This window comes from Oryx dammah, unplaced genomic scaffold (assembly GCF_014754425.2).
Source record: "Oryx dammah isolate SB20612 unplaced genomic scaffold, SCBI_Odam_1.1 HiC_scaffold_4, whole genome shotgun sequence".
NCBI lineage: Eukaryota > Metazoa > Chordata > Mammalia > Artiodactyla > Bovidae > Oryx > Oryx dammah.
In genome coordinates, this window is record NW_024070188.1 from 37,758,018 (window position 1) to 37,777,284 (window position 19,267).

At 35.5% G+C, this 19,267-nt stretch overlaps 1 protein-coding gene across 3 annotated transcripts in view; it reads left to right on the forward strand.

Moving 5' to 3' along the window:
• Window positions 1-19,043, forward strand: part of USP45 (ubiquitin specific peptidase 45) — a 58,553-nt gene extending 39,510 nt beyond the window's left edge. For all 3 annotated transcript variants that reach the window (XM_040239123.1, XM_040239124.1, XM_040239126.1), the window contains 7 exons: window positions 798-854; window positions 1,186-1,329; window positions 2,618-3,284; window positions 6,796-6,893; window positions 10,983-11,069; window positions 14,099-14,252; window positions 14,808-19,043. In XM_040239123.1, the coding sequence (XP_040095057.1) occupies window positions 798-854; window positions 1,186-1,329; window positions 2,618-3,284; window positions 6,796-6,893; window positions 10,983-11,069; window positions 14,099-14,252; window positions 14,808-14,938 (1,338 nt within the window). In that variant the 3' untranslated portion in view covers window positions 14,939-19,043. The remainder of the gene's footprint in view (window positions 1-797; window positions 855-1,185; window positions 1,330-2,617; window positions 3,285-6,795; window positions 6,894-10,982; window positions 11,070-14,098; window positions 14,253-14,807) is intronic.
• Window positions 19,044-19,267: the final 224 nt, after the last annotated feature.

Consider the following 19,267-nt stretch of genomic DNA (forward strand, 5'->3'; position numbering starts at 1 on the left):
AACAGCATGGGTTTGAATGGCATGGGTTTGAACTGCAAGGGCTCACTTATACACAAATTTTTTCAATAAATACTGCTAAAGTCCTACACAGTCTGCATTTGGTTGAATCTGCAGATGCAGAATCCCAGATACAAAGCGCCAACTGTGAAATTATGCTCTAATTTTTGACTATTCAGTGGAATGGGGGTCAGCATTCTTAACCCCCACATTGTTCAATAGTCACCTCCACTTAGGTTTCTAATATATTCAACATAGAAGTTGATTTATTTTTTCACAAACTATAGAGTATCTTTTAAAATAGAATTATCCTGAAGAATCTTCAAAACATAGTCAAGTTCTCTAGCTTTTCTCATGGCTCTTCCTTAACATTTCATATTTTATTTATGTTATGTCATAACATATGTCATATGTTATGGCCCCAATTTCACCAAAAATATGCTTATATCCTCAGTTAATCAGTTTTATTAAACACAGTTTATTTTAAAAGTTACTTTAAATATTCCACATTAGTCATATTAACAGTATTATAAAAGTCAACTGTGTTGCATTTACTGAAGCTTTGGATTATCTTATTTTGATTAACTGCATATGTGTTGCCATGGGGTCACAAAGAGTTGGATACAACTGAGTGACTGAACAAATGTGTTGCTATACCCAATTAAATGACTATTTCTTCCAGGAATGCTTTTTAACTTAAGATTTTAAGTTTTCCTGGGAAGATTTCTTTAAGAGTTTACAAAACTACATTGTTTACATTAGAATTCTAACTGAAGTTTTCAATGTGTTTTCTTTTTAAGATCTCCACGGTGAAAGATCCTTTTATTGATATTTCACTTCCTATAATAGAAGAAAGGGTAAGGAGGAAAACCTTAAGTCTTTTTGTGAAGGACATTTATAAATTCATAATGTAGGCATTTTTGAGTATATTATCAAGTATCTGAGAGTCATTAGTCTTTATATACAGTAATTGAGTTTGTGCAGTGTATTTGATATTGGAGTTTGTATATGTATGAGTGAAGGATGATATAGTTCCTAATCTCAAGGAATTTAAACCCTTATGCTTTATATTTTGAGAATTAACATTTAGGAAATTATATTTTAAGTGTTACAAATATTAAAAAGTATATGATATCCAGAATTTATTTCCTAAAGAAATTTTGTATTATGTACATGCTATCTATATAGGTTTCAAAACCTGTACTTTTGGGAAGAATAAGTAAATATGGAAGTTTACAAGAGACAGATACTGGTCAATACAGTGGCACTGTTACTGTAGAAAATACTTATCAACCCAGAGCCATCAGGAAGCATTCTTCATCTAAAGATATGGTAAGATTATATGCATTTGTGAAACAAATGCTTTTTGAAACATTTTAGTAAGAAAAATTTTTTAAAGTATACAAAAATAGAGAAAAAGGTATAATAACCCCCCATGTGCCTATTTCTCAGTGTCATAGTTGTCATCTCACAGCTAGTCATGTTTTATCTGTCTGTCTCACATTTTCCTCCTCCTCATCCTAGGTTATTTTGAAATAAATCCCAACATGTATCTAAATGTATGTCTCCAAAAGATGCTTTTTAAAGACATAACCATTGTATCATTATTGTACCTAAAAATATTTAAAACTTACTGGACAAACATATAGTCATAATTTTAATTTCTGTAATTGTCTCGTAAAATATTTGTTTTTGCTTTTTCAAGCATATTTGAATTCAGGATCTTAAAAAGATCTATAGATTCCCACGTCTCATAAATGTCTTTTAATCCACAGATTCCACCTTTTTTTTCTTTGCAATTTATTTGTTGAAGACATGAGATCATTTTTTTCCAGCAGTCTCACCTTCCCACATCAATAGTAATGCATTTTGCATATTGTGGTAGTTCGTTTTGCATGCAGTAATTCATCTAGCTGTTCTTAAGAGACGCCTTTGTTTCCTCTCTAAGGCAGTTAGAACTAAAGGCCTAAATAGCTTTAAGTTTGATTATTTAATTTTTTGCAAGAAAACTTTTTCAAGTGATGGCATGTATTTCCATCAGGAGGTGCATATTATGTTTGATATTTCTTTTACTGTGATGTTATCAGTAATTGATGACCATTGTCTGATCCACTGTTTCACCAGGGACTCACTAGGGAGGGTGACCATGGTGATTGATGAATAAGCCATATAAATTTAAAGACATCCATTTGAATTTGCACCTTGTTAAAAAAAAAAAAAACACTTTTTTACATGATATGATTTATACTAACTTGGCAAATTGATGTATTACCAGATTTAACTTACTCTGTTCAAAAGTCTTTTAAGGGGCAAAAGTACAGAGATTGTGCAGAGGTTTACACTTGAAAAGCCTCCAGCATAGCACTGTTCCACAAAAGTCCTGTTCCCCACCCATAAATAAGTAACCATTAAGTTGGTTCCTTGTGTAAAAGTTTATTTTTAAATTAGAGCTTTTTGTTAGCATACTGTTCATTGTAGTTTGGGTAGATTTAGGAAATGGATTTCAGAGGTACTAAAAATAGTATTTTAATAATTGTGAAATGTTTAAATAAGACTTATTAGCATTTATTTTCAGTAAGGTCACAAGATTCTTTTCTCTGAAAACACTATCAACTTACAGAATCAGCTAATTCATGGCAGAAAATGTACAAGAAAATCTGGAGAAGATAAAGCTGCTGTCATATACCAGAAAAATGAAAGCCTTGAGGTGAATAGAGACTCTTCATTGTTTGCAAGCACCATGAACACCGAGTTGACTCTGACTGAAAGCCCCACCGATGGCAGTGAGAAAGAAGACAGCCTTTCTGAAAGTAGCATTGATGCTGACAGCGAGGCTTCGGAGTCTGAGAGTGCTCCGAAACAGACTTTGTTGTTGAGATCCAGAAGCGGATACTACACGCACACAAATGGACACCCTCACTACCTGTCCAAGAGTGAACCACTCACTAGGGAGGGCCACCATGGTGATGAGGGAGTGGCTGAAGCTATTTCTGAACTTCATTTGAGCAGCACTATAATTCGAGCTAGGGATTTTGACAGAGAAAATCAGCCACTAAGTGTTTCAAATAATTTGTGTTTTTCAGAGGACAAGCATATGGTGTCTCAGAGCCCCCAAAATGCTTTTCAGACCCTTTCTCAGAGCTATATAACCACTTCTAAAGAATGTTCAGTTCAGTCTTGTCTCTATCAGTTTACATCTATGGAATTACTAATGGGGAATAACAAGCTTCTGTGTGAGAACTGTACTGAGAAGAAACAGAAGTACCAAAAGGAAACCACTTCTGCAGGTAAATATTTAGCTTAACTTTTTTTTTTAAGTATTCATGGATTATCTGATAATCAGTGACTAGTGGGTTATAGATCCCACATGGAGGAACCTAAGGACCTGTCACTGCACATTAGCTGCTTGAAGTCAGGAGTTGTCTTATTCATATTTGTACCTTAGCATTGAAGACACTGACTGGGCAAGAGAAATTTTCAGTAGAATTTTGTCCAAATAAATTGAAGAACAGGAGTATCCGTCTCTGCCTTGAAAATGCAAATTCACATAATCTTATTTCAGGGAACTAGCTATCTCACTAGATGGATCTTTGTTGGCAAAGTAATATCTCTGCTTTTGAATATGCTATCTGGGTTGGTCATAACTTTCCTTCCAAGGAGTAAGCATCTTTTAATTTCATGGCTTCAGTCACCACCTGCAGTGATTTTGGAGCCCCTCAAAATAAAGTCTGACACTGTTTCCACTGTTTCCCCATCTATTTCCCATGGAGTGATGGAACCAGATACCATGATCTTCGTTTTCTGAATGTTGAGCTTTAAGCCAACTTTTCCACTCTCCTCTTTCACTTTCATCAAGAGGCTCTTCACTTTCTGCCATAAGGGTGGTGTCATCTGCATATCTGAGGTTATTGATATTTCTCCTGGCAATCTTGATTCCAGCTTATGCTTCTTTCAGCCCAGAGTTTCTCATGATGTACTCTGCATTTAAGTTAAATAAGCAGGGTGACAATATACAGCCTTGACGTACTCCTTTTTCTATTTGGAACCAGTCTGTTGTTCCATGTCCAGTTCTAACTGTTGCTTCCTGACCTGAATATAGGTTTCTCAAGAGGCAGTTCAGGTGGTCTGGTATTCCCATCTCTTGAAGAATTTTCCATAGTTTATTGTGATCCACACAGTCAAAGGCTTTGGCATAGTCAATAAAGCAGAAATAGATGTTTTTCTGGAACTCTCTTGCTTTTTCCATGATCCAGCAGATGTTGGCAATTTGATCTCTGGTTCCTCTGCCTTTTCTAAAACCAGCTTGAACGTCAGGGAGTTCACGGTTCACATATTGCTGAAGCCTGACTTGGAGAATTTTGAGCATTACTTTACTAGCATGTGAGATGAGTGCGGTTGTGTAGTAGTTTGAGCATTCTTTTGCATTGCCTTTCTTTGGGATTGGAATGAAAACTGACCTTTTCCAGTCCTGTGGCCACTGCTGAGTTTTCCAAATTTTCTGGCATATTGAGTGCAGTACTTTGACAGCATCATCTTTCAGGATTTGAAATAGCTCCACTGGAATTCCATCACCTCTACTAGCTTTGTCTGTAGTGATGCTTTCTAAGGCCCACTTGACTTCACGTTCCAGGATGTCTGGCTGTAGATGAGTGATCACACAATCAGGATTATCTTGGTCGTGAAGATCTTTTGGGTACAGTTCTTCTATGTATTCTTGCCACCTTTGCTTAATATCTTCTGCTTCTGTTAGGTCCATACCATTTCTGTCCTTTATTGAGCCCATCTTTGCATGAAATATTCCCTTGGTATCTCTAATTTTCTTGAAGAGATCTCTAGTCTTTCCCATCTATGGTTTTTCCAGTAGTTATGTATGGATGTGAGAGTTAGACTGTGAAGAAAGCTGAGCGCCGAATAATTGATGCTTTTGAACTGTGGTGTTGGAGAAGACTCTTGAGAGTCCCTTGGACTGCAAGGAGATCCAAACAGTGCATTCTAAAGATCAGTCCTGGGTGTTCTTTGGAAGGAATGATGCTAAAGCTGAAACTCCAGTACTTTGGCCGTCTCGTGCAAAGAGTTGACTCATTGGAAAAGACTCTGATGCTGGGAGGGATTGGGGGCAGGAGGAGAAGGGGATGACCAAGGATGAGATGGCTGGATGGCATCACCGACTCAATGGACATGAGTTTGAGTGAACTCCAGGAGCTGGTGATGGACAGGGAGGCCTGGCATGCTGCAATTCATGGGGTCGCAAAGAATCGGACGCGACTGAGCAACTGAACTGAACTGAGCTATCTGAAGTCTTTCGAGAAATAATTTCTGTAAAACTTAATTGCAACACCAGTGAGATTAATGTCCTTCACAAAAGTCGTATCATGAGATATAAATTTGAAGATTTTAAGTAATTGTATATTATAAAGCTAGCTATATACTAACTATGTTTTGTTGACAAGAGAAAAGTAGAAAATGTTGCTTTGTCAAGTAGGAAATTTTTGGTGTACCTCTAGCCTTGATTAAATGAAGAAAAAATTCTGATTCTTAATGACTGTTTTAAAATGTAGGCTTTATTATTCAGGTATAATGAGCCTAACAGATGAGATGATTGCCACTGAAAAGGTAGCTTATTACTTAAGTGCAGTTCCCAAGAGAAGGGGACACACTAAGGCATGCCACTCAGGACCCACAAGGAGAAGCACCAGGGCTGGTCAGGAGACAGGGAGCAAGGGGGAAAGTGCAGTCAAGTGCCTTTATTGTGGGTGCCGAGGGAAGGAATGAATGGAGCAGGGCAATAAGGTTTAGAAGTGAATAATCTGAGGTATAGGGGCTGTCTCTAGTGGTCTGGTACCTGGCTCTGGTGTAAGTAGGGCAGGTTAATAGTGACCTAGAGTATCAGAGCCCAGTATAGGAGGTGGTTGGGTAAGGGCTTTGGAAATACATATGAAAGGCACACTTAATTTGTTTACTATCTAAGAATTAGGCTCTGGAAAAGGCACTTTGCAGTGTCAGCAAGGCCCCAGATGTCAAAGCATCAGAATGAAAATATGATTAATACATTAAAATTAATGTCTAGGTGGGAGAGAAAGAAATGCCAGCTGATACTAATCCAAGTTAAATATGCAATTGGCCATATTGAAATCCTATCACAAGACTTTTCTAACAACCTCTTATTTTTTTATTAATTTATTTTAGTCGGAAGATAATTGCTTTGTAATGTTGTGTTGGTTTCTGCCATACATCATCATGAATCAGACATAGATATACATATGTCCCTTCCCTCTTAAACCTCCCTCCCACCCCGCCCCACCCCTCTACATTGTCACAGAACCCCAGCTTGAGTTCCCTGCATCATAGAGCAAATTCCCACTAGCTATCTATTTTACATATGTAACAACCTTTTATGGAAATGTCCCATTGTTCCCATGATACATGATCTTCTTTCACTGTAGTGAGTAATGACCCAGTTTTTTCAACTACAGCTATGTTTCTGGTGGTGTTTGACTGGAAGGCATCGACATACGTCACTTCTGGTCTATCAGCTTTCCAGCTTCCAGAGTTGTGTTGCAAGTGTCACCTCCCCTGTTCTTTGTCCTTATAAGTATGTGCCTTAAAAATAAAATCCCTTTCATATTGTTGGAGTTTTAGGGTTGAGTTGAGGCTCCCAGGAATCAGAAGTCTAATTTCTTTTTAAACATTTTCAAAAATGTGGTATACTGCTTCTGTTTAAATGTTTACTATACTTTATGGGCAATAATGTATAAGATGTAATTTAGAAATAAATTTATTATATTGTATCTTATGCAGAAAAGAAAGCAGAGAGGGTTTATACTAATGCCAGGAAGCAACTGCTCATTTCTGCTGTTCCAGCTATCCTGATTCTCCATCTTAAAAGATTTCATCAGGTAAATTCTCTTTAGTAGCTCTATACATATTTTTGTCATATGTTTTGCAGAGCCCTTAGTCTTGTAAGGCTTCCCAGGTGGTGCAGTGGTAAGGTATCCACCTGCTAATGCAGGAGATGCAAGAGACACGGGTTTGATCCCTGGGTCACGAAGATCCCGGAGGAGGAAATGGCAGCCCCCTCCAGTATTCTTGCCTAGAAAATTCCATAGACAGAGGAGTCTGGCAGGTTACAGTTCATGGGTTGCAAAGAGCTGGACACAGCTGAGCAACTAAGCATACACACACAAGTCTTGTACTGTCAAGAATTAGACGGTAATTTATTGAATTTAAAAGTTTTCTTGTGAAATTTACTGCTCTTTCAGCCATGATAGCTTATAAGACTTTTCTAAATAAGATTGTCTAATTCACAATATATGAAGATTTAGCTGGTATGGTAGGAACCTCAGTGGTGTGTGTCTGTGAGAGAGAGAGAGTGTGTGTAGGTTTGTGTCAGTGGAAAATAGAATTTTTAAGGAACCCTTAGAAGTAGGGAAATAACAAGGTACACATAGCTTTCTGAGGTTTTATCCCAATGGAGAAGAGTGCTTGGGCTGAGTGTGGTTGGCTAGGACTAATTGCAAAAAGGGCTGCAAGGCAGGCCTCACTTTTCTAGGGCTCTAGTGGGAGAGAACCTATTTTTAAAAGTTTTTCTCCAGTTGGTTATACTTTAATGTCTTATCTCTCTCTCTCTTTTTTTTTTTGTATTTAATAAAATGATTTTAAAGTTTCTCCAGAAGAAACTTTAGTAATTAAATACTGTGGTCAGAATCAGTGAATTTGAGTACAATTTAAAGTCTGTTGTTATGATATAGGACGAATCTCAAATCAGTTGGGAAGAAGGCTAGGTTATTCTCTAAAGGACTTAAGAAAGGTGTTTGAAATAAAAATTTAGAGCTTCCTTCTAGACCAAATATGTTGATATCAGTACTGTTTTCAGACAGATTTTTTTAATTGTATGAAACATTGAAAGACTAGAAGAAAACTTCAGGAAAATTACTAACCTGATCCTTGTGTGAACAATTTTCTAAATATAAAACCGTTGAAAGAAATCTCAAGAGGTGGAAAGCTTTGATGATATATCTGCAACATATCAGGTGGGCCACAGATAGACTGGAATAGATTTTTCTCTGTATCTGCATCCCTACCCATGGAAGTTAGATGAAGTTCTTGATTTTCTATAGCCAACATTACAGAAACTCTGTGGAAATGGTCATGGAAAGTGGAAGCAGATGTATTGTGTCTCATTACAGTACATCAGAATGCTAAATGGAAGGTGTATATCTGCAAGGACTTGGTGTGAATTTGCTAGGGTCATGCCGGATTTGAGAATGATATACCACGGTTATTTTATATTTGGTACTTGCATCCCTTTTAGGAACAACCTACAGAAGGAGTTCATGCCCTTACAGGGAAATTTTTATAGACGTCTAGGTACGTCAAGGCTGTATATTGTCACCCTGCTTGTTTAACTTCTATGCAGAGTACATCATGAGAAACGCTAGGCTGGAAGAAGCACAAACTGGAATCAAGATTGCCAGGAGAAATATCAGTAACCTCAGATACGCAGATGACACCACCCTTATGGCAGAAAGTGAAGAGGAACTCAAAGCCTCTTGATGAAAGTGAAAGTGGAGAGTGAAAAAGTTGGCTTAAAGCTCAACATTCAGAAAACAAAGATCATGGCATCTGGGCCCATCACTTTCTGGAAAATAGACGGGGAGACAGTGGAAACGGTGTCAGACTTTATTTTTTTAGGCTCCAAAATCACTGCAGATGGTGACTGCAGCCATGAAATTAAAAGACGCTTACTCCTTGGAAGTAAAGTTATGACCAAGCTAGATAACATGTTGAAAAGCAGAGACATTACTTTACCGACTAAGGGCCGTCTAGTCAAGGCTATGGTTTTTCCAGTGGTCAAGTATGGATGTAAGAATTGGATGTGAAGAAAGCTGAGCGCCAAAGAACTGATGCTTTTGAACTGTGGTGTTGGAGAAGACTCTTGAGAGTCCGTTGGACTGCAAGGAGATCCAACCAGTCCATTCTGAAGGAGATCAGCCCTGGGATTTCTTTGGAAGGAATGATGCTAAAGCTGAAACTCCAGTCAGTACTTTGGCCACCTCATGCGAAGAGTTGACTCGTAGAAAAAAACTCTGATGCTGGGAGGGATTGGGGGCAGAAGAGAATGGGACAACCGAGGATGAGATGGCTGGATGGCATCATGGACTCAATGGACGTGAGTCTGAGTGAACTCTAGTTGGTGATGGACAGGGAGGCCTGGCGTGCTGCAATTCATGGGGTCACAAAGAGTTGGACATGACTGAGCGACTGAACTGAACTGAGGTCCCTTCTTGATCTCAGGCAAGATGTAATGTCTGCAAAGCCACATTCTCATTCCCTGGAACTGTGAAATAGAGGGATCAGAATCTGTAAGCAGTGTCTCTGCTTCTAGCTTTCTTATATCTCTGAAAACCTATTTCCCCATACTAATTTTAGAGTTCTGTTAAAAAACATCCATAGAACCTGAGAGAGCTCAACAAGATGGAGCTCTTGGTCATAAATATAGCAAGTGATTAGTATTGAAAATAAATAAAGAGCCCTTAAAGAATCGACGGACATGAGTTTGAGTGAACTCTGGGAGTTGGTGATGGACAGGGAGGCCTGGCGTGCTGCAGTTCATGGGGTCACAAAGGATCGGACACGACTGAGCAACTGAACTGAACTGAACTGAAAGATCAATAAGAAAAAGATCAAGACTCTAATAGTAGAATGGTAAAGAACATGAATTGACAGTTCATAGAAGTTCCATTCTTTCTAGCAAAACAAATGCAAAATACAATGACAGTGAGATTCCTCTTTTAGCCTGTCCAAAATGGCAAAGATTATAACAGTGTTGATAGAAGTCTCTTCTCTTAAGGGGTAATTTTTCAACAGCAAAGTACTGTTTGGGGAGGACACATAAGCCTGACATGATCTCAGACATTGCAGGTATCAGCTGCTTTATAGATGTTACCTGATAAGATAAAAAGGAGGCAAACAAATTGAATACAGATTAATTTTTCCTGATATGACTTCATAATTTCTTTTCTGATATCAGGTTAAGACTCCTAAAGATTACTTGAAAATACAAATCACTGGCAATATTTTGGTCAAAAAATAAGTTGTTTTTTTTTCTTTAAAGAAAAATAAGAAATAGGCAAAAATCTGTAGTAAGCGTTATGTGATTAGTATGCAAATAAAAAGACTAGTCATTGAAGTAAGTCATGAAAGCTTTTCATGAAAGGTTGCGTCTGTATTAATTTTGTCTACCCAAACGGGATTCAGGTATCTTCTTATTCTAAAAAGAGTCCATTTTTATTTTTTTGAGTTTCCTATCCAATATATTTGATGGTCTGTCAGTAAATTTTTATTATTACTTAATGCAAATATACATTTTTCAAGGCCTGCCTTTGGATACTAAAAATAGAGAAGGAAGTAGAGTTTCTTAATCAACATGAAGATTCATTTTGATTTATATAATATGTAATGTTTACTTTTACTGATAAAATGATTTGGGTGTTCAGGCTTTTTTCTTTTTAATGAATGAATATCACTGAATTTTAGAACAGAACATGACCTAATCTAACGCATTTATACCCATTTTCTGCCTTGATCTAGATAAGGTTGTCTAGAGTCAAGTTAACTGTTAACCAGTCATTGAGTCAGGCCTCTAACACCAGACTCCTGCCCCTTCAATTGAGTACATTTTTAGGTAGCATATGTGTCAGTAGCTTAGCTTCAGTCACATTGAGTTTATTTTTCAGTGTTGAAATGCACAGTGAAAGTAATTATTTTCATATTGTCTGTGGTAAAAATAGCCATGTAAATGAACGATCTTTGCAGTAAGTTTATGAAACCTAATTGAGAACTTAGTCATATATCAGTTTTGGATTGTTGATGTTTTAATAGCTATGAAGAAACTAACTTTTTGGATTTCCCTTTTGGTTTTAATTAAAATTAACAAACCCAATGATCTATAAATTAAATTTGTTACAATTTTTTTTTTTTTTGAGGCTGGTTTGAGTCTTCGCAAAGTAAATAGACATGTAGATTTTCCACTTATGCTTGACTTAGCACCATTCTGTTCTGCTACTTGTAAGGTATAGTATATTATTAATATATTTAATAGTCTTGCAAATAATATGCTTTAAATATCCTATGTATTGTTTATTAGACCATGTATTTCTCCCTATCTCCTACCCTCTGTCTCTCTTGTCCCCTTCCTCCCTTTCTTCTTCCATCCAACATTTAACACACTGAATATGACTTTTGTCCTTTGGGAGACAGAATAAGTTGAAAAGATGCATAGAGCATAAGTGAGGCATGATGTTCCTGATCAAAGCTGCTTGTAAATGCTGCTAGAGTCAGAGAGTTGCTGAGAGAAATAAGCAGATTTTGTGCCCTCTCCTGTTCCTTGTGAATGATGGGCTTAATTGGTAGTAGTTTTAGCATTTGAAGAGTTTTCTTCTCTTTTGTAAACCAGTGTACTAGTGCATTGTCTTTCATGCCATTTCATGTATGTAACTGAGACTGGTATACTTGCCATCTGAGTACAAATTTAAAATTACTAATACTTTAATAATCAGACATAGAAAACAAGCTGGTTTATAATTGCTTGTGCTTATATGTAAGAACTAACTGTAAGTGAAATTGATGACTTTGCTTTCCATGTGGAAACCACACAGTTCTGGGGCAACTCACATATTGCCCTGTTTGCCATTTCTGGTTAACAGTCTGGGTTTAGTGGTACATAAACTTATTGAACTTAATAATTTCAATACATTGATAAGTCAAGACAAAAATATCTTAAATGCAGTTTTTCAGTGAATCCAGTTCGTCTGCTGTGGAATACCAGCACTTTTCTGCCAGATGTTTATATTCAGTCTCCATAGAATTTGATATATTCATAGAACTTGATAATGTGGCAAACAAAGTATCTAGCAAGCTGTGTATTAAACTTACAAAAACATGTTTTTTAAAAGTACCTATTATGGAGAATTTCCAACAAACACCAAAGAGAACAGTACTAATGAACCTCTTGCCCCCAGACCCTACCTATATGGCCAGTCCCACCCCATCCACATACTCATCTACCTCTTCCTTTTATATTAATTTTTTTCTTACATTATTTTGAAGCAAGTATCAGGTATCCTTTCATTCATAAATCTTTTCCTCTATGTTTCTCCCCTCCCTTTTAAACATAACCACAATACACTTTCACGCCAAAAGAATTAGCATTACTTTTTATATCTTCTGGGCTTCCCTAGTGGCTCAGATGGTAGAGTCTGCCTGCAGTGTGGGAGACCTGGGTTCAATCCCTGGGTTGGGAAGATCCCCTGGAAAATGAAATGGCAATCCACTCCGGTATCCTTGCCTGGAAAATCCCATGGACAGAGGAGCCTGGCAGGCTACAGTCCATGGAGTCACAAAGAGTCAGACATGACTGAGGGACTTCACTTCCACTTTCTATCTTCTAGCATACATATTTCCAATTGTCTAATAAATTCTTTAAATGAATTAATATCCAAGTAAGGACTACATGTCATGATTGAAAAATATCTCTCTTAATACATAGTTTCCCTCTCCCATCTCTGCTTCTTACAATTTATTTGTTGAAGAAAATAAAAGGATCATCTTTCTGGTAGTTTCATAGAGTTTAGATTTTGATGATTATTCCTTTATCCTCTTGATTTTCTACAAATAGGTAGTTGGATCAAGAGAAGCTTGAATAGATCCTCACCCCACCCCTCAACTTTCACCCCACCCCCTGATAAGGCTGTTTCATAGGGAGTTTCTGTTCTTTCATCAGGTGGCACATAATGCCAGTTACTTTTCTGTGATGTTAGCAACCAGTGTTGCCCAATGAGTTCATTAACAGTTACAGAATGGTGGTATCCTGTTACTCTTTCTTCATTTATTTACTGGAATACTTCTATATAAAGAGAAATTCCTTTCATCTCTTTAGTTATTTTACATTATAGTTCTTTTAGAAAAGGCAGGATAAATGCTCAATTCTTTCCCCAGTTTTAAGCCAGTTTTCAGAATAATGAATTTACTATCATTCTCAAACTGTGATCAGTAAATTTATCATTATGAACTCATGGAATTTAACACACTAAATATGTTTGAATTTACTGCACTCTTCTTTTAATTCATAGTCTAATACGTCTAGTGGGTCCATTGTTGGCCACTGAGAGCCTCTTCAGGTTGGTTCCTCGCTTCTTTTGACATGACCCCTATGGTTGCTCACAGAATGATTATGCCACCAACTGGATGTTCATTTGCTTATTTTAAAATTTTCATTTTTAGGGATTGTTACTTAAATTTTTTTGTTGTGTTTAATAATTACATAAAGTATTTATGTAGTTCTAAAGTCAAATGTATAAATCAAGGTAAATTCAAAAAGTGTAGGTTTTCTCCATGTCTGTTCTACCTGTTTCTTTCCTTCCTTCAGAGATAACCATTTTTTTCAAATTATTATTTACTTATCTATAATTTTAAAAAATATAAGCAAATAAGTACATATCTATTATATATATATAATATCTCACCTCTTTAATAATTATAGCTTACAAGATGTATCCTTTTTTTCTACCGTATTAACATTGTATCCTGGGGAGTATTTCATAGCAGTGTTTAGAGATAATCTGCACTCCATTTTTCAAACAGCATAATACTCTATTCTATGGATGCATTATAGTTTATTCAAGCCATCCCCAGTTTATGCTCTTTTGAGTCTACAGTTTTTTGGTATTACAAATAATCCTGCAATCAGTTGTCTGGTGCATGTGTTTTTACATATTGCTCATGATACCTATGAGATACCTAGAAAAGGGACTGATAAATCCAAGAGAAATGCATGTGTAGCTTAGCTAAATAACATGAAATTTTTCTGAATAGAGCTACCCTTTTGCATTCTCACATGTGAGCACTCTTTTTCCCGACAGCCCAGGCAACAGAAAAGGTCAAGTTTTTGCATTTTGCTAGTCTAGTACAGTTGGGCAAGTACCCAGTGTAGTGTTAATTGCTGTTATTTTAAGTAGGATGTACATTTAATTTAATTTTCCTTATAATAAGATTTCACTAAATATTACTAATTAATTTGAGTTTTTTTTTCTTTGTCTAAAAGAATGTAAGTGTGGGAGGTAAAGTTCTCTATGGTCTCTATGGCGTAGTGGAACATAGCGGCTCAATGAGAGGAGGTCACTACACCGCTTACGTGAAAGTGAGAACACCCTCCAGGAAATTACTGGAACACATCACTGGAAAGAAAAATGTACCTGGTATGCCACCCTAATTTTATTTTATTCTTAAAAACAAATTAATTTATTCTTTTTCTGGAAGAAGTAGGTTTTTTAATGGATACTTCATGTGGATTCACTTTGTTAAGTGAGAAATACCTTAAAGAGTACCTAGATAATCTTAAATATTGTAAAACTGTACCCTTCACATCATGTGAAATGGCATCCAGTTTTTCAAGGTGTTAAGTCATTGTGTTTTGCAGTGGTATAGCATTTTATTTAATAGTATCAGTAGTTTTTGAAGATATACTAGGTCCTCAGAAGAGAGCTAGAGTTAAAAATTTGCTTCAGTCATCTATGTATTTCTTTCTCTTTTAGTGTAAATGCACTTTTCCTTAAATAAGGCTATCCAGTATTTTACTAGATATTTAAATGCTCTTGATATTAATGCTTTGAAAGAGTTCATTTTGGAAGATGTTTAACTCCAAACAGCCTTATGCAATAAAGTCTAACATTAGATACATACAGTTAATGATAACTTTCGTGTAATGTCAGAACATACTTATTGTAAAATTATACTTCTTTTTGTTTTGTTAGGTTTGAAAGAAGCTGATAGTGAATCAGCAAGCCAGTGGGTCCATGTTAGTGACACTTATGTGCAGGTGGTTCCAGAATCAAGAGCACTTAGTGCACAAGCATACCTTCTTTTTTATGAAAGAATATTATAATTATTTGTTAATTAGTATTGATAATGATTATTTAGGTCACTTTTATTTAAATGCTGCAGTGTTAACCACAATATGCAATGTGCCTTTGTAGTCTGTTCTGTAGGAATAGCATGTTCCTCAAATGTTCCTGAACATTGTTACATTTTGGTGAATCCTTTTAAAGTAAATTTACTAAATGCATTCAGGGACTTCCCCAGTGGTTCAGTGGTTAAGACAGCTTCCACTGCAGGATTGGGTCCCTGGGTAAAGGAACTTAAGCTTCTGCATACCTTGTGGGATGCAGCCAAAAACAAAACAAAGTAAAAACAAAACTAAATGCTTTCAAACTTATATCCTTAAAATAAACATAAACACATGTTTTTAAAATTTTATTTGTCCTGGAAAAAAAAAACAGAATTCACAATAGTTAACTCCTTTATAATGTGACTTATTGCAGGCATTCAGAAATGATGCTGGCTAAGTCAAATCATTCCTTAGACAGTGTTTCCCAAATGTGACTCACATACCAGTTTTCTGTTTTCGTGTGTGTGTATGTGTGTATATCTATATCTCCTATGCCATTGTTTATTATTCTTAACCTTATTTTTTAGCCTTTTTAAACCATAGTGTTATTTTGATCATATTCCACATTTTATGTGCTAGTTATATTTTTTCTAATAAGTATTAAAATAAATGTATAACTATTAAAGAAAAATTGTTCACTCATGTAGCACTCCACTTAAAATCATCTCAGGGCTATCCAGTGGTATATCACCTGGCTGTGTGGGAAACATTGCTATAACATGTGCTGTGCTGTGCTTAGTCACTCAGTCGAGTCCATCTCTTTGTGAACCCCATGAACTGTAGCCCGCCAGGACCCTCAGTCCATAGGTATTCTCCAGGCAAGAATACTAGAGTGGGTTGTCATGCCCTTCTTCAGAGATCTTCCCAATCCAGGGGTCGAACCCAGGTCTCTCGCATTGGAGGTGGATTTCTTTACTGTCTGAGCCACCAGGGAAGCCCAAGAATACCAGAGTGGGTAGCCTAACCCTTCTCCAGGGGATCCCCCTGACCCAGGAATTGAACCAGGGTCTCCTGCATTGCAAGGGATTCTTTACAAGCTGAGCTATCAGGGAAAGAAGTCCTTTTTGTAACATATACTTACACAATTGGCATAGTGACTTTACCATTTTTTATATGACTCAACCATATAAAAAAGCACCACTGTTACTTCAGTAATATGGATTTACAAATAACATTGATTAGCTTATTGCTTTGAGGTTTTGAGAACTAGAAAAATACTAAAATATTTTATCAACATACTATATTCAGCCTATTCATGATGGAATTGAGAATAATTTATAGGTGATTAACCAAGATCAAAATGTATTTATAGATAATTGTTACATGTAGAATTGGTAAATAGAAGTTGTTAATTCATATGGAACCATAGGATACTTTGAAATGTAAATTACCAAATCATATTTGTAAATGATAGAGAATTATATTCTTATACTTAACAGGAAAATATGCATTTTCTAGTTCTGTAGAGCAGTAAATATTAATTATGATTTTGGGGTTTTGAGATCACTTTTTGTCCTTAGTAAGCATCATTAGTAAGTTCAACTAGGTTTTGTTTTTATTTTAATGGACCATTAAGTTGGCATTTCTGATTTTCTTTCAAAATAATTAATATCAAAATGATGATATTTCCCCCCACTCCTAGAAAACAAATTATTAAGCTGTCAAAACTTGCCATGAAAATGTTACTATTCCTTAGGCTTAAATGTTTAAAAAACGACTACTTTGATGTTACATTATTAAATCAAAACACATAACTGCATGGTTCAAGCATCCTCATCATTAGTGCTCACAAATGATAGTACAGGCAGGTGCTGGATAAGTGCCTGGTACTGGTTCATTCTCCTCTTGTTAAAGAAGTGGCTATAGATAATGTGTGGAAATATTTAACCAAGATTCTGACCCTTCTTAATATTTAAGTGTATATAATATTATCAAGGTTATTAGTGCTGCCTTTTGCTATATGGATGAATGGAATTGTGATTAGTGTTAAAGACAGTAATAATATATGAAATTCAGAGCTTTAAAAAGTCATTGCATAAACTCTATTTTTAAGCTGTCAAAATTTCAGTAGTAGTGATTTCCTTGATTTTTAACAGTGAAATGATGGAAAAATGTATCTTTATATAAGTTAACCTATAAACTCAGGTTATATCCTGTAAAGGTGAACAGTGTTTAAAGGTTTTCTCTTTAATCCATTAACATTGAAGAGTTCAGTACCAGAGCAGTGAAATCTTTTGGAAAACTATTAGGTAAATCTCTTTATTCAAGTCAGCCATCTTGGTAATGACAATTACCAAGATGTAATTGTCACTCGCCTAAATGTAAATGTTAAGTTGCCTCATTTTTCTCCTAGAAAAAACACCATTAACAGGCATGCAGATTTCGTTGGATGTCACCTGCTTCTTATTTCGTTGATAGGTAGATGGATAGATGAAAAAGAGAAGGAAAGAAACAGGGAAAGGAAAGAAAAGAAGAAAGAAGGGGAAGAAATGAGCATTCTTTTCTGTTTCCTCGTGGCTTACCCATTACACAGTTAAGTAGAGATGGTGAATAATCCCTGAGGACAAGCATCAAGGAAAGTGCCTAGTTCCTTTTTTCATTGATAGGATGCTAGGACATGAACTAGGGCTATATTTGTTAGTTAGGAGATCTATTAAACTTTATTCTGAATACCAGTTAAGAGTGACTTTTCATTGAGTGATACATTGTAGCTTCAGAATATTAACTGAGTACTCAAGTACTACAGTAGTTTTTATGCTTAACTTCATGTTTATTCATTAAGTATATATTTAACATCATCCAGGAGTCAGGCACTGGACTGGCACTATTTTAACATGTTTTAAAATGAGGCCTGTGTAAATTTTAGACATTATTCTAGAGGTAAGGAGATACTTTTCTTTTCATTTCCACAGTGTTAAATGAGTTAATTCTGATATTTGGTGTTTTTTTTTTAATGGCCTGAAGTTTATGAATGCTTTGCTTTTCCAGGTCTGCTAGTAATGGAATAAATTTAATTTTGAGATCTAAGAATTGACTAAAAATAGCTTTTGTAATAGAGAAAGTATGTTACGTTACACATGGATCTACATTTAAATTTTTGCTTTTATTTTGAATATTTCCAAAGCACATTTGCAGGGATATTAAATTGTGAAGCTAATTTAGTAACAGTAGCTTCCAGATGACCTCAGGAAATAGTACAAATCAGTGAGAATGTTTACAGATCCTCAAAATAACTACCACAGTGTTTGGCCAGATGAATTTAAGAAGTAAGACGAGAGTTTAGCTTTATTTAGAAACTGGCTTACAGTGTATATATAACCTCGGTTTTCCATCATTATTCCATATTTAAAATGATAAAGTTTTGACTATATATAAATTATGTGAATATTTTTGACATAACCAAAGTATGTTTATATTTAAGATTTTGTCATGTAATGTTTTTAAAACTGATGTAAAGGCCACCGTTTTGAATGGCTATGGAGAGTGGCATCAGTTCTAAGAGTAGGTGATACCTGTTTTCTTACTGTAAATATGCCAACAAAGCTATTTTACTATGATATATTTAAGAGCTCTTAGTTCGCATGTGTGAGTTTAGTCAATGATTTTATATGGCATCTGAATAAAATTTCCTGAGGATTAAGCTGTGAAATGTATCAACTTCATCTTATTTTTGAGGTATAAAATAATGTCTTGCCTACTTTATTAAATTCATCCTCATAATTTGTCTGCATGTTACCTGAAGAAATAAAGCTAAGCCAGATGTGTACAATAAATGTGATTCTTTATTATCTATTGCATTAAGAAAGACTATTTTTAGATATTTAAATGTTCTGGTTCATGTAGAAATGCATCAATTCAAATCTATTTAAAAGATAACTATATTTTAAATTTTGAGTAATAATGATTATATATCATTCCTACTATTTTATCTTTTTCTGCAGTTTTTTTGGAAAATAGCTATGTAACTTATGGAACATTATTTTGATGTTATTATATAAACATGCAAAATAAATATTAAATTCATATTTACTTTATGTTTCAAGACTGGTTCTGGAGTCTTTTCTAGTGCACATTATTGACAGAATATTTTGTGTATCAACACTGTATCAGCTTACTTAGCTATATTTAAAATATCCTTCATATTTCAGAAGTTTATTATTTCAAAATAAAATATCTCATGGGCCTCTTTCATTTTGACTGCAGTATGTAACAAGGCTAAGTCTTCATCCTTTCAAGTGTTTCTCAAACTGTTTGAGTTATTTAGGC